General features: G+C 47.0%; 2 protein-coding genes across 2 annotated transcripts; one reads left to right on the top strand and one right to left on the bottom strand.

The window, feature by feature from the left end:
* Positions 1-1,766: 1,766 nt before the first annotated feature.
* Positions 1,767-2,896, top strand: LOC138137797 (uncharacterized). The gene is made up of 2 exons (XM_069057346.1): positions 1,767-2,375; positions 2,430-2,896. Exons 1-2 carry the CDS (start codon positions 1,883-1,885, stop codon positions 2,888-2,890), a joined length of 954 nt encoding a protein of 317 aa, XP_068913447.1. The 5' UTR covers positions 1,767-1,882; the 3' UTR covers positions 2,891-2,896.
* On the bottom strand, positions 2,886-17,256 carry Dnah3 (dynein heavy chain 3, axonemal). Its single transcript, XM_069057345.1, has 25 exons — positions 16,920-17,256; positions 16,524-16,869; positions 15,650-16,475; positions 15,393-15,603; positions 14,938-15,343; positions 14,706-14,890; positions 13,815-14,655; positions 13,586-13,763; positions 13,075-13,539; positions 11,585-13,027; positions 10,949-11,536; positions 10,362-10,901; positions 10,103-10,315; positions 8,832-10,057; positions 8,525-8,785; positions 8,112-8,481; positions 7,880-8,058; positions 5,534-7,830; positions 5,237-5,487; positions 5,029-5,186; positions 4,825-4,984; positions 4,574-4,762; positions 4,319-4,527; positions 3,370-3,580; positions 2,886-3,208 (listed from the first exon to the last, which is right to left on the bottom strand). Exons 1-25 carry the CDS (start codon positions 17,116-17,118, stop codon positions 2,912-2,914), a joined length of 12,249 nt encoding a protein of 4,082 aa, XP_068913446.1. The 5' UTR covers positions 17,119-17,256; the 3' UTR covers positions 2,886-2,911.
* Between the last annotated feature and the right edge of the window lie 1,818 nt (positions 17,257-19,074).

The following is a 19,074-nucleotide window of genomic DNA, read 5'->3' on the forward strand; positions in this document are numbered from 1 at the left end:
GTTTTGAAAATGAATTCGCGGAAAACAGGTCCGGGAAGTGAAATGAACATAACCTTAATTACAATTTGGTGTCAAATTGTTATACAGCTGGTCCCGTATGTGCACATTTTGGGGTGGTACAGAGTGGTTTTTTACTTAATTTTGAAATTGACAATTTTTTATTAAAAAAAATTCACTATATGGGAACTATTATACAGGGTGAATTCGAAATACGTCACAAACTTAAAAGCCCAGGATCTTCAGGAAGTGAATAAACCGAAAATGTGGTTAAACATTTTAAATTCATAAAGTCCAATTTAACTTAATTCCATCCCGAACGAGACGCTTCTGAAAGTTCTAATAAATCGAAACATGAATATCCGCAAAAACGATTTAAAAACCGAGAGTGACAAAACCTTGTTTTGAATGAAATAGCCGAAAAACACTTTAAACCCACAGTCGCAAAAACGTGTAACATTAAGAGTGAAAACCAAGTGAAAGGAAAAGTCAAAACAAAAACCACAACTACTGTACTTACAATTTATTAGGCACAATGTTCAAAATGTCGGCCGTGATTTCTAATACACGCCTGTGCCCTTCGATGTAGATTGTCCCGAACCCTTGCAAAACTTGCTGCATCGTCCGGGATTTGCGCTGATGAATATGGGTGTTAAAAACTCCGTTAACAACACTATTCGCATAAAATCAGGTTGATCGACGCAGATTCGAATCACTCACAAAACTCTTGCTGACGAATGCAATCACAAAGTACCATTTTCTCGTAGAGCGTAGACAACAGCCAGAAATGTTTGCGAATGCGGAACATGACGCGCCGGAAACTTTTCGCGGACAATAAATTTAGGCCGGCAAATTTTTGACATTTCAAAAAAGTCAATGCAAGCTGTTTAGCGTTTCCTTCGCTCTTTTCGTAACTTACAGATCATGACGCACTAGCATAAATGATTTGTAGTAGCACTTCTCTCTGGTGCACGCTTCTTTTCCCAATTTTAATTTTGGTTATCGCTGTCACGATGACAAGAATGACAAAAATTGAAAATGAGGTTAGTTGAACATAATGCCAGCTTCACATTTTGATGTCAAGCCAATGACAGGCCGACCTAAATTTATTGTCCGCCATAGTATTCTCGTGTCAAAAATGGATTACTCCCTAGAATTCGAACTTTTAGGGAAATAACGTTTTTCATGTTGTGTGTAACTAGAATTTTCAAAAGTTATTTTGAATGCCTAAGGTTGGTTACTTTGAATTGAGAGATTAAATCCAAATAAATATGTCGCCAGTAACCAAAATTGATTGTGAAACGAAAAATCATCTATTACTTAGCAAGAAATTAGGCATTTGCACTGTTACAATTAATTTGCTGTCTTACATTTTTGGGATATCTTTTGTTTGTCACCAGAAACCACATAGCCACCAACCTAACCAAATTTATGGCAACCTAGTAACGAATATCCCTAAATCCTAGGGAGTAATCCATTTTTGACACGAGAGTACCGGGTGATTTTAAATGAATGTGACTTTTTTTCATAGGTTGGTAATATTATTGCTTGTTATTCTGCTTTTTAATGTGATAGTTGACATAAACACAGGCGTCCTCGCCTATTTGACACAATTTATTAATACATGAAATGTCAAAATGACGTACGTACGCCAATGTGTTGATCAAGGTATCAAGTTTGGCAAAATAATTTATGAAAAATGTTCCCAACTTAAGAAAAAAAGTCATTTAAAATCACCCGGTATTATGTAATGTGTTTTGGTGCTAGGCGAATCGTCTTAAAAGAATCAATAACTCGAATCATTTGTTCGAATTTGTGATTGGCGGTCCGACGGTTGACAATGTCGCCGTGACATTTGGTCTTCGATATGTGAGTCAAAATTCCAATGATGCGGAATCAGCGAAGCAACTTCATTCCGATCCCCACGAAGCCCGCCAAGAGCGTGCCGAAGCCTCTACCCCGAGTCCTGACCCAGCGCAAAACCTCCAGTTCCCAAACCGAACGCGTCGTCCTTATCAAAGAAGAAAATTTATCGTTTTTCCCATGCTCGAGGCTCGGCCAGAACGACGGCGGCATGCGGCGAGATTACGCCAAAGCCGTCAACTACATCAACTCCTGCCACAAGTTCATCAATACCATCATCGAAAAGAACAACCCCGACAAGAGCAACCTCTTCCTTTTGCCTACCGTAACCAACTTCATCCCTATCTTCTCTCACCTGATCGGCAAGAAGCCCACCAAGCACAAAGAGAAGACTGCCGACGACGGCAAAAAGGGCCCCGAAAGCAAAACCTCGCACAAGAGTGACGAGCGTAAAAGCAAAAGCAGCTTCGGGGTCAAAAAGGCCCCGCAAGAGGCCCCCATTGATCCCGTTCCTGGTAAACCAGTTCTCTTATTGTACTTTAACCCGCATTTCAGCCAACATGTTTCAGTGGGGGATTGTGGGAAAAATGTTTCGTCGCAAGACGAAAAGTACGCGACGCAAGTCGCTGACATTGTCAAGGAACAAATACACCAGTTCCTCACCACTCTCCAGGAGGACATGAGCAAGGCGATGAAGAGGACCAAGAGCGACGTGCCCAAGCAAAAATGCAAGAATCTGGACATCGTCAAGCAGAGACTCGAGGAGCTCTCCAAGATCTGCTGCCTGCAGAAGAAGATAGAGAGCAAACAGATCGTTGTGGCCCCGCAACCCCCACCCTTTCCTCAACCCAAAGACAACTCCGAAGACTGCAGCGTCATCCTCTCGGACACGGACTGTGAAGATGCTCGCATCAAAACAGACAGTCAACATCTCAAAATTACTTGTTACGATGAAAGTGCCACTTCTCTGATATCCGAATCTTCCGATATCAAATCAGATTCTGATTTAGAAATAAACATGATAATTTAGCGTAAATTTTATTTCAAATGATTAATCGTCGAGTTGACACAGTGCAGCGACTCCCCTGTTGATCCAGTGTCTCTCGGGTCTGTCAGTGTCGAAGGTCATGTACATGACAAAGTTCGTCGAGTGTCCTGTCGTCGACAAAACACCCCTCCTGGCGCTTGTCTTGTACACGGGACAGTTGTAACAAGGGGTGGGTTTGTAGTCGGACGTCACGTTGGGCCGCAGCCATATGATGGGGACCACGTCGAACAGAATCTTGGGGTGCGACTCGTTCAGTTTCTGCAGCTTCCGGTCCCACCTCGCCCCTTCGAGGAACAATCCCTAGAACAGTCTCGAATTTTTAGCAATGCCCACCGCAAAAGCGTCCCTCGCTCTAGAACCTACTTACGTCGCACAAAATACTAAACTCTTCCACCTCCCTAACGTGCTGCGTGTAACAACAACCCCACTGGCTAACGCGATTTGGCAATTTGTAACGTTACCTTGCAATAAACGCCGATTTCTGGCAAAGTGAACGCTTCTTTCTCGAATCTTGTGACGTAGAACTCGAAGTGAATTAGATCGATCGGCAACTTCCGCTTCCTGGAGAAGTTCTGCAAAACTCCCGTCAAGAAGGACTGAGTGAAGTAGAAGCCGCTCAGCCAGAAGACGTCAGGGGGGCCCTGGTCGATCCAGTCTTGGAAAAACTTCAATCTGTGAGAATACAGGGTTGCTACAGATGTTTTTTGCGGCGTGGTCGGCTGTGATTTATGGAGTACGTACAGATTTGTCGTCTCTTCTAAATTTGACGTTTGACAGTTTACATTTGTCACACTTTATTACGTCATTTTGTAAAATTTTTATTAAAGAATCTTTTTTCAAGTCTACCTTGTGTAGGGACGTTGGTTATTGTTTACTGTATTAAGTAGTGAACATATTATTTACACCTCAACAAATTCTTTTTTACTTTAGCAACAATAACCGAAATGTTTCTTCTCTAAATCAGAGCACATTGTCGTAATGGCCTATTATAAAAAAGGAATATTCAAGAATTATTTTTGTACAACACTTATTCAATGTTGGCTTTCCTGCTTTTGTTATTTTTCATAAAGTTTTAATCAACTGAAGAACCGCCATTTTGTATAGAATGATTTCATGTTAATTATTTGTGACAGTTTTTTTATTAAATTAAATAATCTTAACCATGCATCAGGTACTACTATTGGTGACACGGAAAACTGGGCAGATGTGTCATTCAGTAGTCAAAATTTCTAAACCATACCTTAGCTACTCATAACCAAGCTTAAGTTAATTTGACAGTTTTTTTTTAAATATCAATCACAATGACAGTAAAGGTGCATTTACATTGACACTTTTTGAAACGACAATAGCAGACTGCCCAGGATTCCATGTCCCTCATTGTACCTACAAGTCTGTAAGTCTCGCACCCACCTCTGGATCAGATCCAGGACGTACGATCCCAACGGCTTGAGACTGGGATAGCTCTTATTGGCCCAAGCCGTCGGTACTTTCCCCACCATCAGCGAGTTGCACACCTCCTCCAACTCCCCCGACATCACCACCAACCCCTTGACCGCTTTGATCATGAACGCAAGAGTGCGCTTCACCACTTCGATCAATCTGTTGAACCGGATCAACTCCTGAAACTTTGACAGTTGACACCTGTCAAAATGTACCACAACCGACCTGTCTCAAAACCGTGTTCATGGAGTTACTGTACATCACCGGGTACTTCTCGCTCACGTCCTCGACGTCGTACTGGCCGGGTATTTTGCCCAAGATGTCGTTGGCCAAGTCGATTAGAGCATCTTGAGACTCGTCAGCGCCACCACCTGCTGTGATTTGAGTCTGCGTGAGCAAAACTCCGTTAAGAAGCTAAAAAAATCATTAGTGGAGTAGAAGTGAAAGTTGTGGGAGTTTTGATCGGCGGTACTAACTATCTGAGTCTCCTGGTTGTCTTTGGTGATGTCGGCGTTCTCGTGCAAGCCGAAAACTTCAGGCTGAGGCATGATGGGGAGGTTGCGCACGTACGCCAAGGCCCCCTCGTAGGTGGTGTCCACAGGAACGTAGTACAAGCCGCTCGGGGAGAAAGAGTACCTGAAAACTGTCACAGCTTGGACCACTCAAAACTACGAACTTACAGAGGCTTGGTGATGACTTCCGGCGTGTAAAAAATAGACAGGAGGGAGTTTAGGAGTCGTCTGTCTTTGTCGTCGGTGACGCGACCCCCGTAATTGCATTCTCCGGCCAAGTAGGTCAAAGCGTCGTACGGTACTTCCTTGTAGTCGGTCAGAAACATCTGATTGTGAATGTTAGTACTTCAGCAGCACGACTCGCGCAAAAACTGACCTGCAGTTGCAAAACGCATATTGTCAAGTCTGATTCGTTGAATTCGTAAGGGATGTTCCATCCCAAAGGTCCAAATTTTCGCCTCTCCTGCACGATCCCGTGGAAGAAGCACAAAGAGAAGAGCAGTACCTGGAAGGACCTCCAGTTCTCGACGGAGTTGTAGAAACTCGGGTCCGAGATGGGATCGGACATGTAGGACCTCAACAGGTTCTGTCTGAGTCCTTTGGGAGCTTCGTTCGTCATCTTGACTCCTGAAAATTCGAATTACACATTTTTCTTCGCATCGTGGTCGAGTACCGTTTTGCAGGATCGCCACCGGGAATGTTTTACTGGGGTAGCTCGTCAACCAGAGTCTGAACAGGGGATTGGCAACTTCTGGGATTATAACCTCGTCGCAGATCCTGTCCAACTCCCTCATCCAGCTCGCCGCCAGGTGACAGTTTTGTAGTACCACCCACTGACCCGTTTCCAAGCCCTTGTTGATCATTTGGGAGGCGATAGGTCCTTGTCCTTGTCCCAACGAGATGGTCATCAGACTGGTTTTTTGTATCCCTTTGTCGGCAGCGAACCGCACCAGGCCCGCCATAGGATCAGATCCGGGACTCAAGACGAAGACCAAAGGCGAGCAGCAGTTGCTGTCGTTGTAAGACTCTTCCAGGTTGAACTGCGGGGGTTCCAAATAGCGCGGTCCCATCTCTTCGACGATGTACGACTGTACAGCCGGTACTATCTTGTCGGGTCTGATACACCGTAACGCCACCAATCTAACAAGTCCCTTCAGGTCGTGGAAAGGCGCCGGACAAGGGACGTCGTTAGGATTCGAGATGTCGTAGAAGTTTTTCCACTTGTGCAAGTCTCGTTCGAAGTGCTGCTGGAAGTTTTCCAGACCTTTCAAGTGACTAGCGCGGACAATCTCCGACCAACACTTTTCGGACATCCACTCGGGCGCGGGATTGGGGAAGGGGTTCTCCAAAGACACTCCCCCGGTCAGCAGAAAATTCCACACTTCTTCGTCGATCAATCCTTTCGACCGGAGAATCCCCACAGTTAGCACCAGCGAGAAGATGAGCTTGTCCTTTTCGAACAAAGATCTGCACACGTTCCTGTAGATGCTGTTGGTGAAGTGGTCGTTCAAATATCCCAGTCGCAGCTCCAGAGCTGGGGACTTCTCGCTGTTCGTGATCGACTGGTTGTACAGATTGATGAACCACGTCATCGAGTACTGGTACATCGGGTCTATGTTCGCCAGGTCCGAAATGCAGAAGAAGAGCACCGACGAGTGCTTCGAAACTGGCACGTACAAGTTCCTAGCGCTGTCGATCTCTTTTTCGGTGACCGCTGCTTGTTTCTGCTTCACTTGGATCTCTTCCGACAACACTTTACTCGACGAGAGAATCTTGATGGCGGTCTCGTCTTCGAGAATATTCCCTTCGGAGGTCGACAGCACTTCCAGAATCTTGTCTTCTATCTCCTTCAACATCTTCTTGTTGTTGGCGCTCTCCACGATCATCGAATTCTTCTTCTCTTCCAGTTCCGGACGCTCTCGCGCGACCACTATTCCCAGCAGTTGGTCCTGGAGGCCTTGAGAGGTGAGCATGAAGTTCAACAGAGTCACCTTGACCGCAATCTCGGGCAGATAATGCGGATTTCTGAGTCTCGTGGTGATGTAGAAGCGGAAGTCGTGCGAGTACTCGAGGAGGTTGTCTCCCAGTTTCAAGTACCAGATTCCTTGCTGCTTGAAGATGTTTTTGACCAAGATCGGGTCCAAAGCTGCGTCAATGTCCTCCATGATGTTCTCGAGGATGACAGGAGTACCAAACGTGATCGCGTTTTCCAGCACCCTCACGTAGTTCGCGTCGGTCAGCTTGATCACTTGGAGACGATTCTGCTTCTCAAAATTTTTCACCCATTTGTTCGCCTGTCCCTGCGGGTCAATCATCAAAGGCCAACGTCTCGCTTTCGTCGCTATTATCCCATTCTCGATGCTGTAAGTGTCGACAGGCAACCCGGCTATATTCCAAGTCCTGATATCCAGCGGATCCCCCATGGTGGCCACCAACGAAAACTGCTTGGAGCACGGAATCCCCAGATTCAAACAAAACGCGTTCCAGTTCTTGATCAGAGCGTTTCGATAGTCTACAGTGAACGCCCCCAAATACGCCACAGTTCCAGACGACAAGATCACATCTCCGATCACGTTCCCCAAGAGCCCGTGCAAGTCTTTGGCGGTTTGGGACCACCTCGACTTCTCTCCTCCCAGCCCCCCGATCAGCTTCTCGGCACGGTCCAATTTCTGGGAGCAAATCTCGATCTGGTCCTCCAGTTCCTTCTTCTTCTTGGTCTCTGCGGCGAATTCGTCGTTGAGAGCTTGGAGCTTGTCGGTGACTTCCTGCAGCTGGGCTCGCTTCTCGTTGAGCGTGTCCATCTGGGCGGCCAGCTCGGCTTCTGCTTCCGCCAAAGCTGCTTTCTTCGGTGCCACTATCTTGATGACGCGGTCGTAAACTTCCATCGCGCGGACCCACTTGCACAAACCTTCGCAAGCCGTGGACACGTTCTTGATGCGTTCCGGGTTGAACTCTCGATCGGGCATGTACCTAGACATAAGCACCTCATCTCAAATCTACCACCAAACGCGATCTTCACCTGTCACGAATCTTCTTCATCACAGCTGGAGGGATATTGTCTTTGTCGTAGTTCTTGAGACTCTCCAGGAACTTCAAGTCTCCTAGAAGCTTCACCGAAGGCCCCCAATAGTCCTCCATCATTCTTCCAGTTGTCAAGTCTGGTTTGCGGTCCGGCTTGATCTGCTTCATGACGCAAACCTGCAACACCACAAGATTAGACATCTATCAAAACGCCAATCAACGGCGCGTACAGCTTCCAACACCAACTTAACTCCAGAAGGCGGATTCTTCATGGATTTGACCAAAGTAATGTCGTTTGGTGTGAGCGTGTTCAACGCCTTTATGGCCGCTTCGAGTGCCGGGATCGCCTCGGACAAGTCAGATTCGCAGTCGTCCTTGATAGCCTGAGCTGCAGCTGCAGCCTCGTTGGCCAAAGCTTCGTCAGCACCCACAATCTCCTTCTTCTTCTCCACGATCACAGTATCTTGTTCTATCTTGATCATGAGCTTCTCCGTCACCGACGAGGCCACGATCAGCTTGGGTTGAAGCTCGTGGAGTTCGTCTTGCATCAGTCCAACCTGACCAGCAGCGAAGTCCAGTTTATCTAAGCCAGTTTCGTACCTACACCCAATTAGAAGAGTCTTTTTTTCTGTTGTCAACTCACCTGGTCATCTGCGTCGTGATTTGTTCGACTTTCAGGTAGTAAAAACTCTTAAAAGTCTGTATCAGCTCTAGATAAGAAGTGGGAGTGACGTACGTGCGTCTCTTTTGTTCTCTGTAGAACATCTCCGAGGAGTCGCTGACTGTGGTGTGGAAATGCTTGCAGATTGTGACGCAGAGCTCTACGGTGTTGTCGTCGAAGTTCGTCTGTTTTAAGAACATGTACGCCACTCTTTCTAAAGCATCGTCTGGCCATTTCTGGAACCTGGGACACCATCGTCAGGTGAAATCTCCAAGAAAACGAGACTTACCAGTCTATGGTGCAGCAATTGATGAGGGAGGGAAACATGCGACACCTCACCCTAAACGCATCCCCTATGGGACTCATGCACAACGCCACGTGCAGATTTCTCTTGACCCTGTCTATAAAAAAGTTGTACAGAGCTAGAGGAGTCAGTTCGATCTTTTTGCCGGACTCTCTGGCGGCAGTTTGCATTTTCTCCAAAATCTCCGCCTTTTCGTCGGCCGCGTACAAATTCGGTACGTCAGCAGTGTTCAAGACGGTGTTCACATCCTCGATGAACATCTCGTCTGCGATTTGCGTATCACCGAAAATGAAAACGATAGGTTTTCCTTCTCCGCCAGCTTTCAGAAGTAATTTTTTCAAATCTTCGCGCCACTCGTAGATCCCGTACGTTCGGGTGATCTCGATCTCGTAGGTGTTTTGTTCGGCTATGGCCGCCGCGAGGCGTGCCGAGCTGTGCCGCCCGGACCCGCCCATTCCCACCAGCAACAGGTTCCCATTGGGCTGCGTCAGCACTCGCAACACCCTCGACACGTGCTCGATAGCGAATTTGAACATGACCAGGTTCATCGGCGACTTCGAGATCATGTTGTACTCGTTCAGATAATAATTCATCTTGTCGGTCAAGTCATCCAGGTCGGTGATCTCGTCGTAGAATTTCGGCTCCGCGTCGGGTTCAATGTAGTTGCCGTAGAAGAGGTTTCTGATGTGGGCGGGGCTCAGTCTTTCCCCTTCCGAGATCAGATTGGTGCAGACTTTGTCCACGTGTTGACGAAAATTCTGGTAACAGGACTCGCTCACGATATTGAACAGCAGATTTCGGTCGTCTTCGTCGATGAGGCGGTCGTGGAAGACTCGGTACGACTCGTGGATCCACAGTCGGATGAACTTGTCGGGGTCTTTCATGCGATTGGGCGGGGTCAGCATGACCCCGTTGATCACTCTGGAGAAGTCGCGCAGGGAGAAAGTGTAGTGGGATTTGGCGGGGGTCGGGAGGAACTGGAGGATCGCCTGTTTGTACACGTCCATGGTGGCGCCCACACACCACTTGTACATTCTCGCAACAGGTTCTTCGTACCCTTTGGAGAAGTGCCAGTCCAAAATGGTCGTAAAGATCTTGGTGAGGGTGTTGTCGTCGAACGAGTCGATCGCGATGATCTGCATGTGTCGGAGGAATCTTTCGGTGACTTCGTTGCGGCCTCCCCCAGGAGGACCCATCGCACCAACGAAATTCTGATTTTATTTTCACCTACCAGAACCACAGATTTTGATACTTACCACATCGACCAATTGAAGAATACTCGTGTCCTTGTCGAACCAGTGTCCGTGGTCCAACCATTGGCGCAAAAGCTCGACCGGGGGTTGCGCCCCCCACACCTCCTTTTGTGGCATCCCCACGTCATCCACAAACAGAACGCACGTTTTGCCCATCGACGGACCGTACACTCCTCTTCTGCGCTTGTCAAGCTTCGACATGACCATCTCTTGCGTCTACAAACACACCATCAGTTCGATACTTCTCACGGAAAAAAATTACCATCATGGATGTAGTCCTTGCGCTGAAATTGACAACGTTTGGCAAAAACTTATCTTTGGACAGGTTGACCAAATGGTCCAACACCACAGCAGTTTTTCCTGTTCCAGTGGGTCCAACAAACAGTAAAGGAATCCTGTTGGCCTGATAGAGCTTGAGGAAAAATCTTTGGCAACAGGACTGGTTGGTTTGGATGATGAGTTCCGAGGGTTTGGCATTGGCTGGAATCTGTTGGACTTTGTCCACGGTATCCAGCCAGCTGATCCAGGTGCCATTGTTGCGTTTGTCGTAGATCCATTCAAACACCACTGCGCGCTCTGGAAAGAGTTGAGCTTTGCTCAACTTGAACGACTTGGGTTTGGGGTAGCGTTTCGATTCGCCGTTCAACACTTTGCGATAGAAAACGTCAAAGCTCTGCTGTCCCTCTAGTGTCAATGTTGAGCCCAAACCCCACACCAGACAGAAGAGAAAGACGCATTGCAACCAAACCGTACTCACTTGTTGCTCGCCGGCCAACATACAAGTGAACAACCTGGTGAAGGTCTGAAAACGCACGATTTAGACAAGATCTTTCCGTTCTAGCAACTTACGAAGAAGAGATGAGTTTCGGAAGTGTCTACAAAAGCTTTGCATCTGTGTCTGATGTGGTGGAAACAAGCGGGGACCAACCAGTCGATCAGTTCGATCAACAGCTCCAGCTGCTCCACCAGAAGGAACTTCTGCAAGGTGACCAGGTACGAATCCATCAGAGGGCGCCACCCTAGCAAGTTGGGCTCCATGTAGATCATGCCGCAGCGCGAAACCGTCGCCGGAGAAGCTTGCTCCAGATCGGCAGGTTCGAAAATCAAATTCATCGAGTTCGACATTTGGATGATCTCTCCCGACATGAGACAAAGCTTTTTGTTGTCGTCTAGAACCGTGTTCATGTTTTCGATCCAGACGGCGTCGACCGGACCGTCGAAGAGGATCCACTTCCGGTCTTTGGTGGCGCTGTTGGCGAACTCCCGGAAGGTGTTGGCCAGAACACCGTCAGACCATTCGTGGGACGCCGGGTCGAACTGGCCGTACAACTGTCCCATGGTTATAGCTTTGGGGTTGATGATTCTGTACACCACTTGGTGTTCGCGCAGGTTGGCTTTGGCATCTGTAGCCAGAGCTTTCAGACCCTCTGCTAAAGACTACGCTCGCCGTGACCACCAAGAACAACTCCGACCTCGAGGACTTACCTGATAGGCGCACGTTTTGCCTCCCATCGGCCGTCCAACGATCATCAGTCCGTGCCTGACCAAGATCATCTCGTAGATCTGCATGCACTTGTCGACGAACCACTGAGTAGGCTGGAGATTCTTCTTCTTGATTTCTTGGATGAGACAGTCGATCAGTTCTTGGCGCTCGAACTTGGGAATCTCCACGCCGGGGAACAAGTCGGAGTAGATTCCCTCGAAGAGCGGTACGTCTTGTGCCAAAAATTTTGGCAAGTTGACGTCGATGATGGCTCTCAGGACCAGTTGAGATTCGGAGGTTTTGGGGTAGGCTCGTTTGAGGGCACCTGCTGCTAGCAGTACCGACTTGACGGCTCTCATGCCGTAGTCGTAGTGATTCTGCGAAGACAACTGCTCCGAACAGAGCTTGTACGTGTGGACGATCTTCTGGGCGAGACTCCCAGCATCCACGAACCCGTACGAGTAAAGAGAGATCTCTCCGATCATGGCGTAGTCGGGTACCATCATGGCGACTGTACGGAACAGCACTTTCAGATTGTCGGGCAGCTCCTGCCTCCCAGCGTACCCCGGATTCATCGTGATGAAGACCGTGCAAGTCGGATTGAGCGAGATTTCCGTTCCTTCGAACACAAACTTCTTCAACTTGGCAGCTATCGCCATCTGGATGCTCAAAATCTGCTGGGCTACCACCGACAACACCTCCAACTCGATCCTGTTGAACTCGTCGAAGCAAGACCACGCCCCCGCTTGTGCCAATCCTTTGAAGAACTTCCCCAAAGCTTTGTAATCCAGACCGTCCGAACAGTTGAACACCACGCACTTCTTCGCCACCGCTTTGGCCAAATCCTTGCAGGTTTCGGTCTTGCCGGTACCTGCGGGACCTTCGGGTGCTCCTCCGAGGTTCAGTTTGAGGGCCCCCATCAAGGTCCTGTAGCAGCGGTCGGTCAAAGGTGTCGCCACTAGACGACCGGTGTTGCCCAAGTACTCGAAACCGTACAAGACTTCGGTGGTGATCATGCAGACCGTGACGATGGAGTCGTTCCAATAATACCTCAACTGGGAGATCCAGTTGAAGTCACTCACCGTCGACACTTTCAGGGCGTCCAGTTTCTTGACGATGTCGCGTCCGTGGACGTCGATCACGATCAGGGCCTCGACCGTGATCTGAGTACCGGGTTGGAGCCGGCCCTGGATCATTCGAACGCTCTGTTCGATCTGCTTGGTGCAGAGGCGGACCTGCTCTTTCAGTTTGGCGTCGATTATAGCCTCCGTCACATCACTAGTCCACTGGATGCAGTTGCAGCATTGGACGATCTGTCCGGGCCACTGGTTGATCCACTGGATTCTGTTCGCCGTGGCTGCGGCCTGCAAGGCTTCAGTCGTGATGTCCTTCAAAGACTGGATCATCATGCTTTCGACCTGCACCAACCATTTCTCGACCATCCCCTAGCAAAAATTTTGACAAAGCTACTCCCACGACTTCGTCGCCTTACCTTGGCTTCAGCTGGAACAATTTTGCCGCTGAAAGGAACGCACTCTCTGTCGACGCTCAGCATCCCCACGATCTCCTCGTCATCCGTGAAGTCCAACATGTTGATGCCTTCAAAGCACTTCTTGAGGTGGGGTTGCACCCTGAACGGGTCCTTAGTTTCGGATAAGATCTCCAAGAGTTCGTCGTTGGACAGGAAGAAGAATCGGGGGAAGAACAGTCGCTTCTTCTCCAAGTAGTCGTTCAGACCCTTCTGGATGTCGTCCAAGAGGCGATTGTTGTCGCGTAAAGACCCCAACATGTTCTTGTAATCAGTGGCTTCCAAAACTTTGGGGTGCTTGACAGTGTAGTGTTGGATGGCTCGCCACACTTTGTCGACCTGTTTGAAGTTCCTGGCTTCGGTGGGCATCTGTCTCATGATGTCTTCAGAGCTGAAGATGGGTTCCAAATACATCCAAGTACCTTGACACTTTACCAAAAATTACTACACGAAAGTACAAGACTCCGAGTCTCACCATCAACCAAGCTTCTAGAATGTCTTGCATCGAAATTAACTTGTGTTCCCACTCCTGCATCTCAGTTTCAAAAGCCTTGACGTAAGGAGAACCTCTCATGGTTTGGGCCTTCAAGAGGTGGTCGTCCATCAACAGTTGAATGTCGTCGACGGCGGTCAAAATGTGGACACCAGTTTCCCTTAAAATCACGTCTTTCAAACAAGAGTCGAAGAAATCGTCACATTCTTACCGATAAGGCACCAGTTCAAACTTGATGTCCACCCATTCTTCTTTCATTTTCCTCAGATTCTTCTCCAACTCGTACTCTTTGGTAGCCGAGGCGCTGATCTCTTCCAGTTGCGCCGTAAATTTCGGTAACCCAGCTTCGATCATGTCGTTCAGAGTCAACTCCGGAGTGACCACGATCTCGGTGCCCACGAGTTCGCTGATCGCGTCCCAGTGTCGCTTCTGGAGGCCTTTGTTGCACACGGTTTGCAACACTGGTAAGAACTGTCTGAACTTCTCCACCTTGGCTCTGACCATCTCGGCTATCCTCCTCGCGGCAGGATTGTCGTGGAAGGTTTTGGCCAACTTGTACAGGACCTTCCACGTATTCTCCACGTAGTCGCTGACAGCATTCGCGTCTAGATCTGCGAAAGGTCCGTAATACCAGACGTCGTATTGGACGTGGAAGTCCAACACTGTGTGCCAAAGCTTGTCGTAGGGCTCCACAACTGTCAGCATTTTCTGCAAGTTGAGGAAAGGCGACGGATCGAAGTCGAGCAGCTGTTCTTCTTCGTTGATCTGATCGGCTTCCTGCTTGTCCTCTTGGAGCTTCTGCACCAGATCTTCTACGGCTGCGACGCAGTCTTCCATCTCCTCCATGGTGAGGATCGGAGGGTCCCTCTTTTTGAAGTGAACGAGCAGCTTCTCGTGGCGCAACAGTTTGGCCTCGAACGTGGTCCTCTTGCTCTTTAGCTGCGCCTCCGCTTGTTCCCTCTTCATGTTGAGTCTCTGGATCGCCAACTCGATCACGTTTTCCATGTCTTTGGGCCAGAGGAAGACTCGAGCGTTCAAAGTGATGTCTTCGGCTGCAAATCCAGATTTTAACAGACTGAAAAGTACCGGATTGGTCACTTACGAGTCAAGTGGGCGTGGTCCATGAGAAAACTGACGTTTTCTGCTGTCTTCCTGATTTGCTCGCGCAGATTGTACATTGTCACGTCTCTGCACTCCATCACGTAGTTGTAGAGGGCGACGAGTTCGGCGACTGTGTCAGTACCCACGCTCACTTTTTGCGACATTTCGTCAAAGATGTCGCAGATTCTGAAACGAAAAAATCACTTCTGTGAAGTCTTCACTTCCGGACTTACTTTCTGTTGTGGTTGTGATTCTCAGCAATGAAGTAGTTGACGATGTAGGATCTCAGATCGTCGACAATCTTGTAGAGAGTGTCGTTCAACTCGCCGCACTCCAAACTAATAAAGTTCAGAGGAATCGAGCGTCTTAAGAAGATGATTTCTTCTCTTAGCTCTTCATACTGGTATATCCTCCTGGCGAAGTCTTTCAAAAACGGAAACGGAACAGTTTCAAAGAAGCTCAAGAGATCCCTCTCGGCTTGTCCGTTCAAGATGTAATAGTACTGCTCGTAGTTCTTCAGGTAGTTCAAAGGACCGACTAGATTAGTGTCAAAACACGCCATCCCCTCTTCAAAAATTTGGCCAACTGGAACTTCCTCTCGCACCACCGGAAACAAATAAGTGTCGTTTTTGGCAAACTCTGAAACTTGCAAAATCAGCCGAAGGAGCGAAACAATCTGGTGAGAAACCTGGAAACATGATGTTCTCGATTCGCAAGATGTCTTGGTTGACTTGAAGGATCTTGGCGAAGCAGCGCTCGATGAAGAACTTGATGTCGTCCAAGGGAGGGTGAAGTACGATTTTTTGAGAGCCTGGTTCCTCCACTCTTGGGGTCACTTTGATCACCGGGAGATTGATCAAAGCTAGGTCGCAGTATTCGTCACCGAAGTCGTTACCATCCTGGAATGATCAGTGAAGATTTGACTCCGATCGGTGATCAACTCACCTTGAACTTGACCATGAGGGACAAAAAGTGCCTCAACGACCTCATCACCAATCTCCGCAGCTGCATTGATAGCAAACCGTTGACGCAGTCGAAAAATCTCTCGACCAAAACTGGAGAATCTGTGGGTTTCAGAGGAATGTACTTCCTCCATTGCATCTTGTACTTGAGGAAGATGTCTGCGCACGAGGGGAGCCACTCTCTCACTAGAATATTCCTCGATTCGGTGCAGATGTGATCGATTTGTTCCTCCAAGACGTCCATCTCTAGAGGAAATTGACCCACTTCTTCTAGTCGGTCAGTTGGGATTATCAACATGTCGGAGTATTTGCTCTCCCACAGGTCTCTAATTTCCAGCACCACGATGTTGCTGATGTAAAAATGCTTCTCTAGGAGTTGTTGGGAGACGCAGAAGGAGTTGTGCCAAGGGACCGGTGCCCTCACCACCAAAACTGGATAGTCTCGAGGTATCCTCACGATGTTCAGTCTTTTTCTCTCTTTGGGGTCTTTGAGAATGTAATGCAAGAGATTTTTTCTTATGAATTGCTCGTAAAACTGCAAAACCTCTTTCTCGTGGGTGGCGATCATTGGTCGGTAGTCCTTCAGTTGTTTGTACTTCGCCGGAATCTTCTTCAGTGCTTCTGCGATGTACTTCTTCTCGTAGGGGGACAAGTCGGACTCTTCTATTCCCTCGGTGAGGTAGTACACGTAGCGTTGAATATTTTCTTCGTTCATTGGTACCCTCATGTCTTCTTCGGCTCCTTCCAGCAGGATCAGCTTCTGCTCGTCGGGGTGCTTCGGAAGAATCGCCTCGCGTTTCTTCAATTCACTTTACACTCAAATCATTAGAAGAATCGACTCGCACGAAACTACTTACTTGATCTCGTCCGGAATGTAATCGATTTCTACTCTCAACAACTTCCTTTTCATTCTTCTCTCTTTCTTTCTGATCATTTCTTGTTGCTGTTTCTTTCTCCTGTACTCACCCGTCAACAAATCTTCTATCTCCACGATCCCCGGGACCTCATTCCTCTTTCTCTTCTCCATTTCTTTTTCCGCCAGTATTCTATCTTCTTCATCTTGCATGTACCTGTACTTCTTCGGGGGGTAGCACAGTCTTCCATCTGCCCCGATGGGGTTTGTCTCTGGATCGATCTTCTTCTTGGGTCCTCTCCTCAAAGCTTGAATTCGAAGTTTTTGCGCCGTCGGTGTAAACGCCGCCCCTGCACAACTTTCTAGTGATTTTCACTTTTCAAGGTTTCCGCTTGCTTACCGATTGTCTCGCTAGGTTTGTAGTATTGCTGTGAAAATTTCTCGGAGACGGTTTTCGTCCACGACTGAGGCGCTATCAGTGGAGGATATTTAGTGTCCTCTTTGATCCGTCTGATGAAGCTGCATGGGTTTTCTTCATCGTCGGATCCGATCTCCGGAAGAGGAGGGATCGGTGGCAAATCCTCGAAGTCGTCGTACATGACTCCGGGAAGGTTTCCTCACTTTTAAAAGGAAAATTCAAGCGAGAAAATCGATCCAACGTCAAGGAAGATGGTTTGTTTACTGGCTACTATGGCGACGCGACGTTGGAGACGACAGTAGAGCATCGCAATTTACAAATAAACAAAGGTTGCCATGTTTGACCGAAGACTTCAACTCGGTAGCGTCATCTAGTCAATAAAACAAATTCAACAGTTGAAAGGACTTTTATTTATTTAATAACTTAAAAATTCAAAAACGAGTACAAAAATAAAGACATTTAAAAAAAATGTTGCAGCTCAGTATCAGATGAGATAAACGAACCGCACATGCTTTATCGCCCGTAGAATCTCACCGCAAGGTTAAGCCAAGATCACCAGTGGCGTAGTTTATTTCTTATTACACATTAAATGGGGAGCGACAAATGGGGCACGTCTTGTTGTACGCCTGCCACTGGGTGATGCACTTCTTGTGAAATGGGTGCTGGCACGGAGAAATTTCACAATAATTCTTTAACGAGTCATGGCATATTGAACACATTTCTTTTGAGAGATGGCCGCTGGATGTTGGTTTTTTACAAGTACTACAAAATTATCACAACTTTATTGTTATCAGTATAGAAATACGTACCTTTCCGAATGATTTTCATACGTGTGTGGAGCATTTTTCGTTTTTAAGTAACAATAAAGTCCATAGGATGCCCCCGATAGGAGGGTGCCAATCCCTATAGCAGTTACAGTCTTTTCAAATTGCCTTTTCCTGTCCATTTCGTCTTTATGGACATGCAAACACAAATAATTTACCTATACACAATAAAAACATAGGTACTAGCCGGGTCATTGTCTTATCAGTATCACTATATATCGGTAGATAAGAATTAAAACAATATTTTATGATTAGGATCATCGAAAATTTCCATTGGCTAGTTTTGGCACGGCGGAAATTGTCTTCACCATTTTAATAATTTGGTCGTTGTATGAGTCACATTCTTCGACCTCTGGTAATGGAGGTAGACTGGGCAAATCTCCAAAGGGGTGCGACATATTTTCAAAAATTTTAATTATAGATAAAAAATGTCAAACTTGACAAATGGACGCAGGGTACGTTCCACTTATCGATCGCGTCTTTCGCAAAATCTCCTGGATCGTGCCACACAATACAGATCGATGCCTAAAACGTCACTGATAAGTGATAACGACCTCTTCGAGTTCTTTCACGCAACGCATAGAGAAAATAAAATGCTATAGAATGAAAAGTCCCTATAATTTTTTGGAAAATCGTTTAGCGCACCCTCACCACACCGCAAGAGGGCGCAAATGTTTTAAAAACATCAAGGCCATCTGAATCAAAAAGCTACGCTTATAAGCGTAGCTTTTTGATACAGATGGCCTTGAAAAACATGGATTTTTTAAAAAGTTAAAACTAAAATCAAAGTAACGTAATCTCAATAATTTAAAAATCAGTCAAAATATTGTCATATTTTTTGTCACTGACTAATAATTTAAAATGAGACTGTGTAGCGTTCACAGATGTTATAGTACCGGTGCTAAGGGCCACAGATTCCCCAATCCCTTAAAAGATCATACACGGTTTAGAGAATGGTTGGAGCGAGTCGGAAATACCTCACTGCTGACACTCGATCCTGTGAAAGTGTATACATCTTATAGGGTTTGTGAGTTACACTTTACAGCTGCCGATTATGGTACTAATGATAAACTTCGGATCACGGCTATACCTAGCTTGCAGATTCCACATGGTAAATTTAAGAAGTAGGCATTTATCTAAATACAAATCGCTGTATTATTTTTAGAAAATATAAATACCGTCACAGGTTTGATCATGCAGATAAATAATGATCAGGACGATAGGATGCCAGGAAATAATATGTTATCCAGTGACATAAACGGTCTTTATACTGACCCTCAAAATTCAAAATATAAATCCCGAAAAAAAGAATC

Source organism: Tenebrio molitor, chromosome 9 (assembly GCF_963966145.1).
Source record: "Tenebrio molitor chromosome 9, icTenMoli1.1, whole genome shotgun sequence".
Classification (NCBI taxonomy): domain Eukaryota; kingdom Metazoa; phylum Arthropoda; class Insecta; order Coleoptera; family Tenebrionidae; genus Tenebrio; species Tenebrio molitor.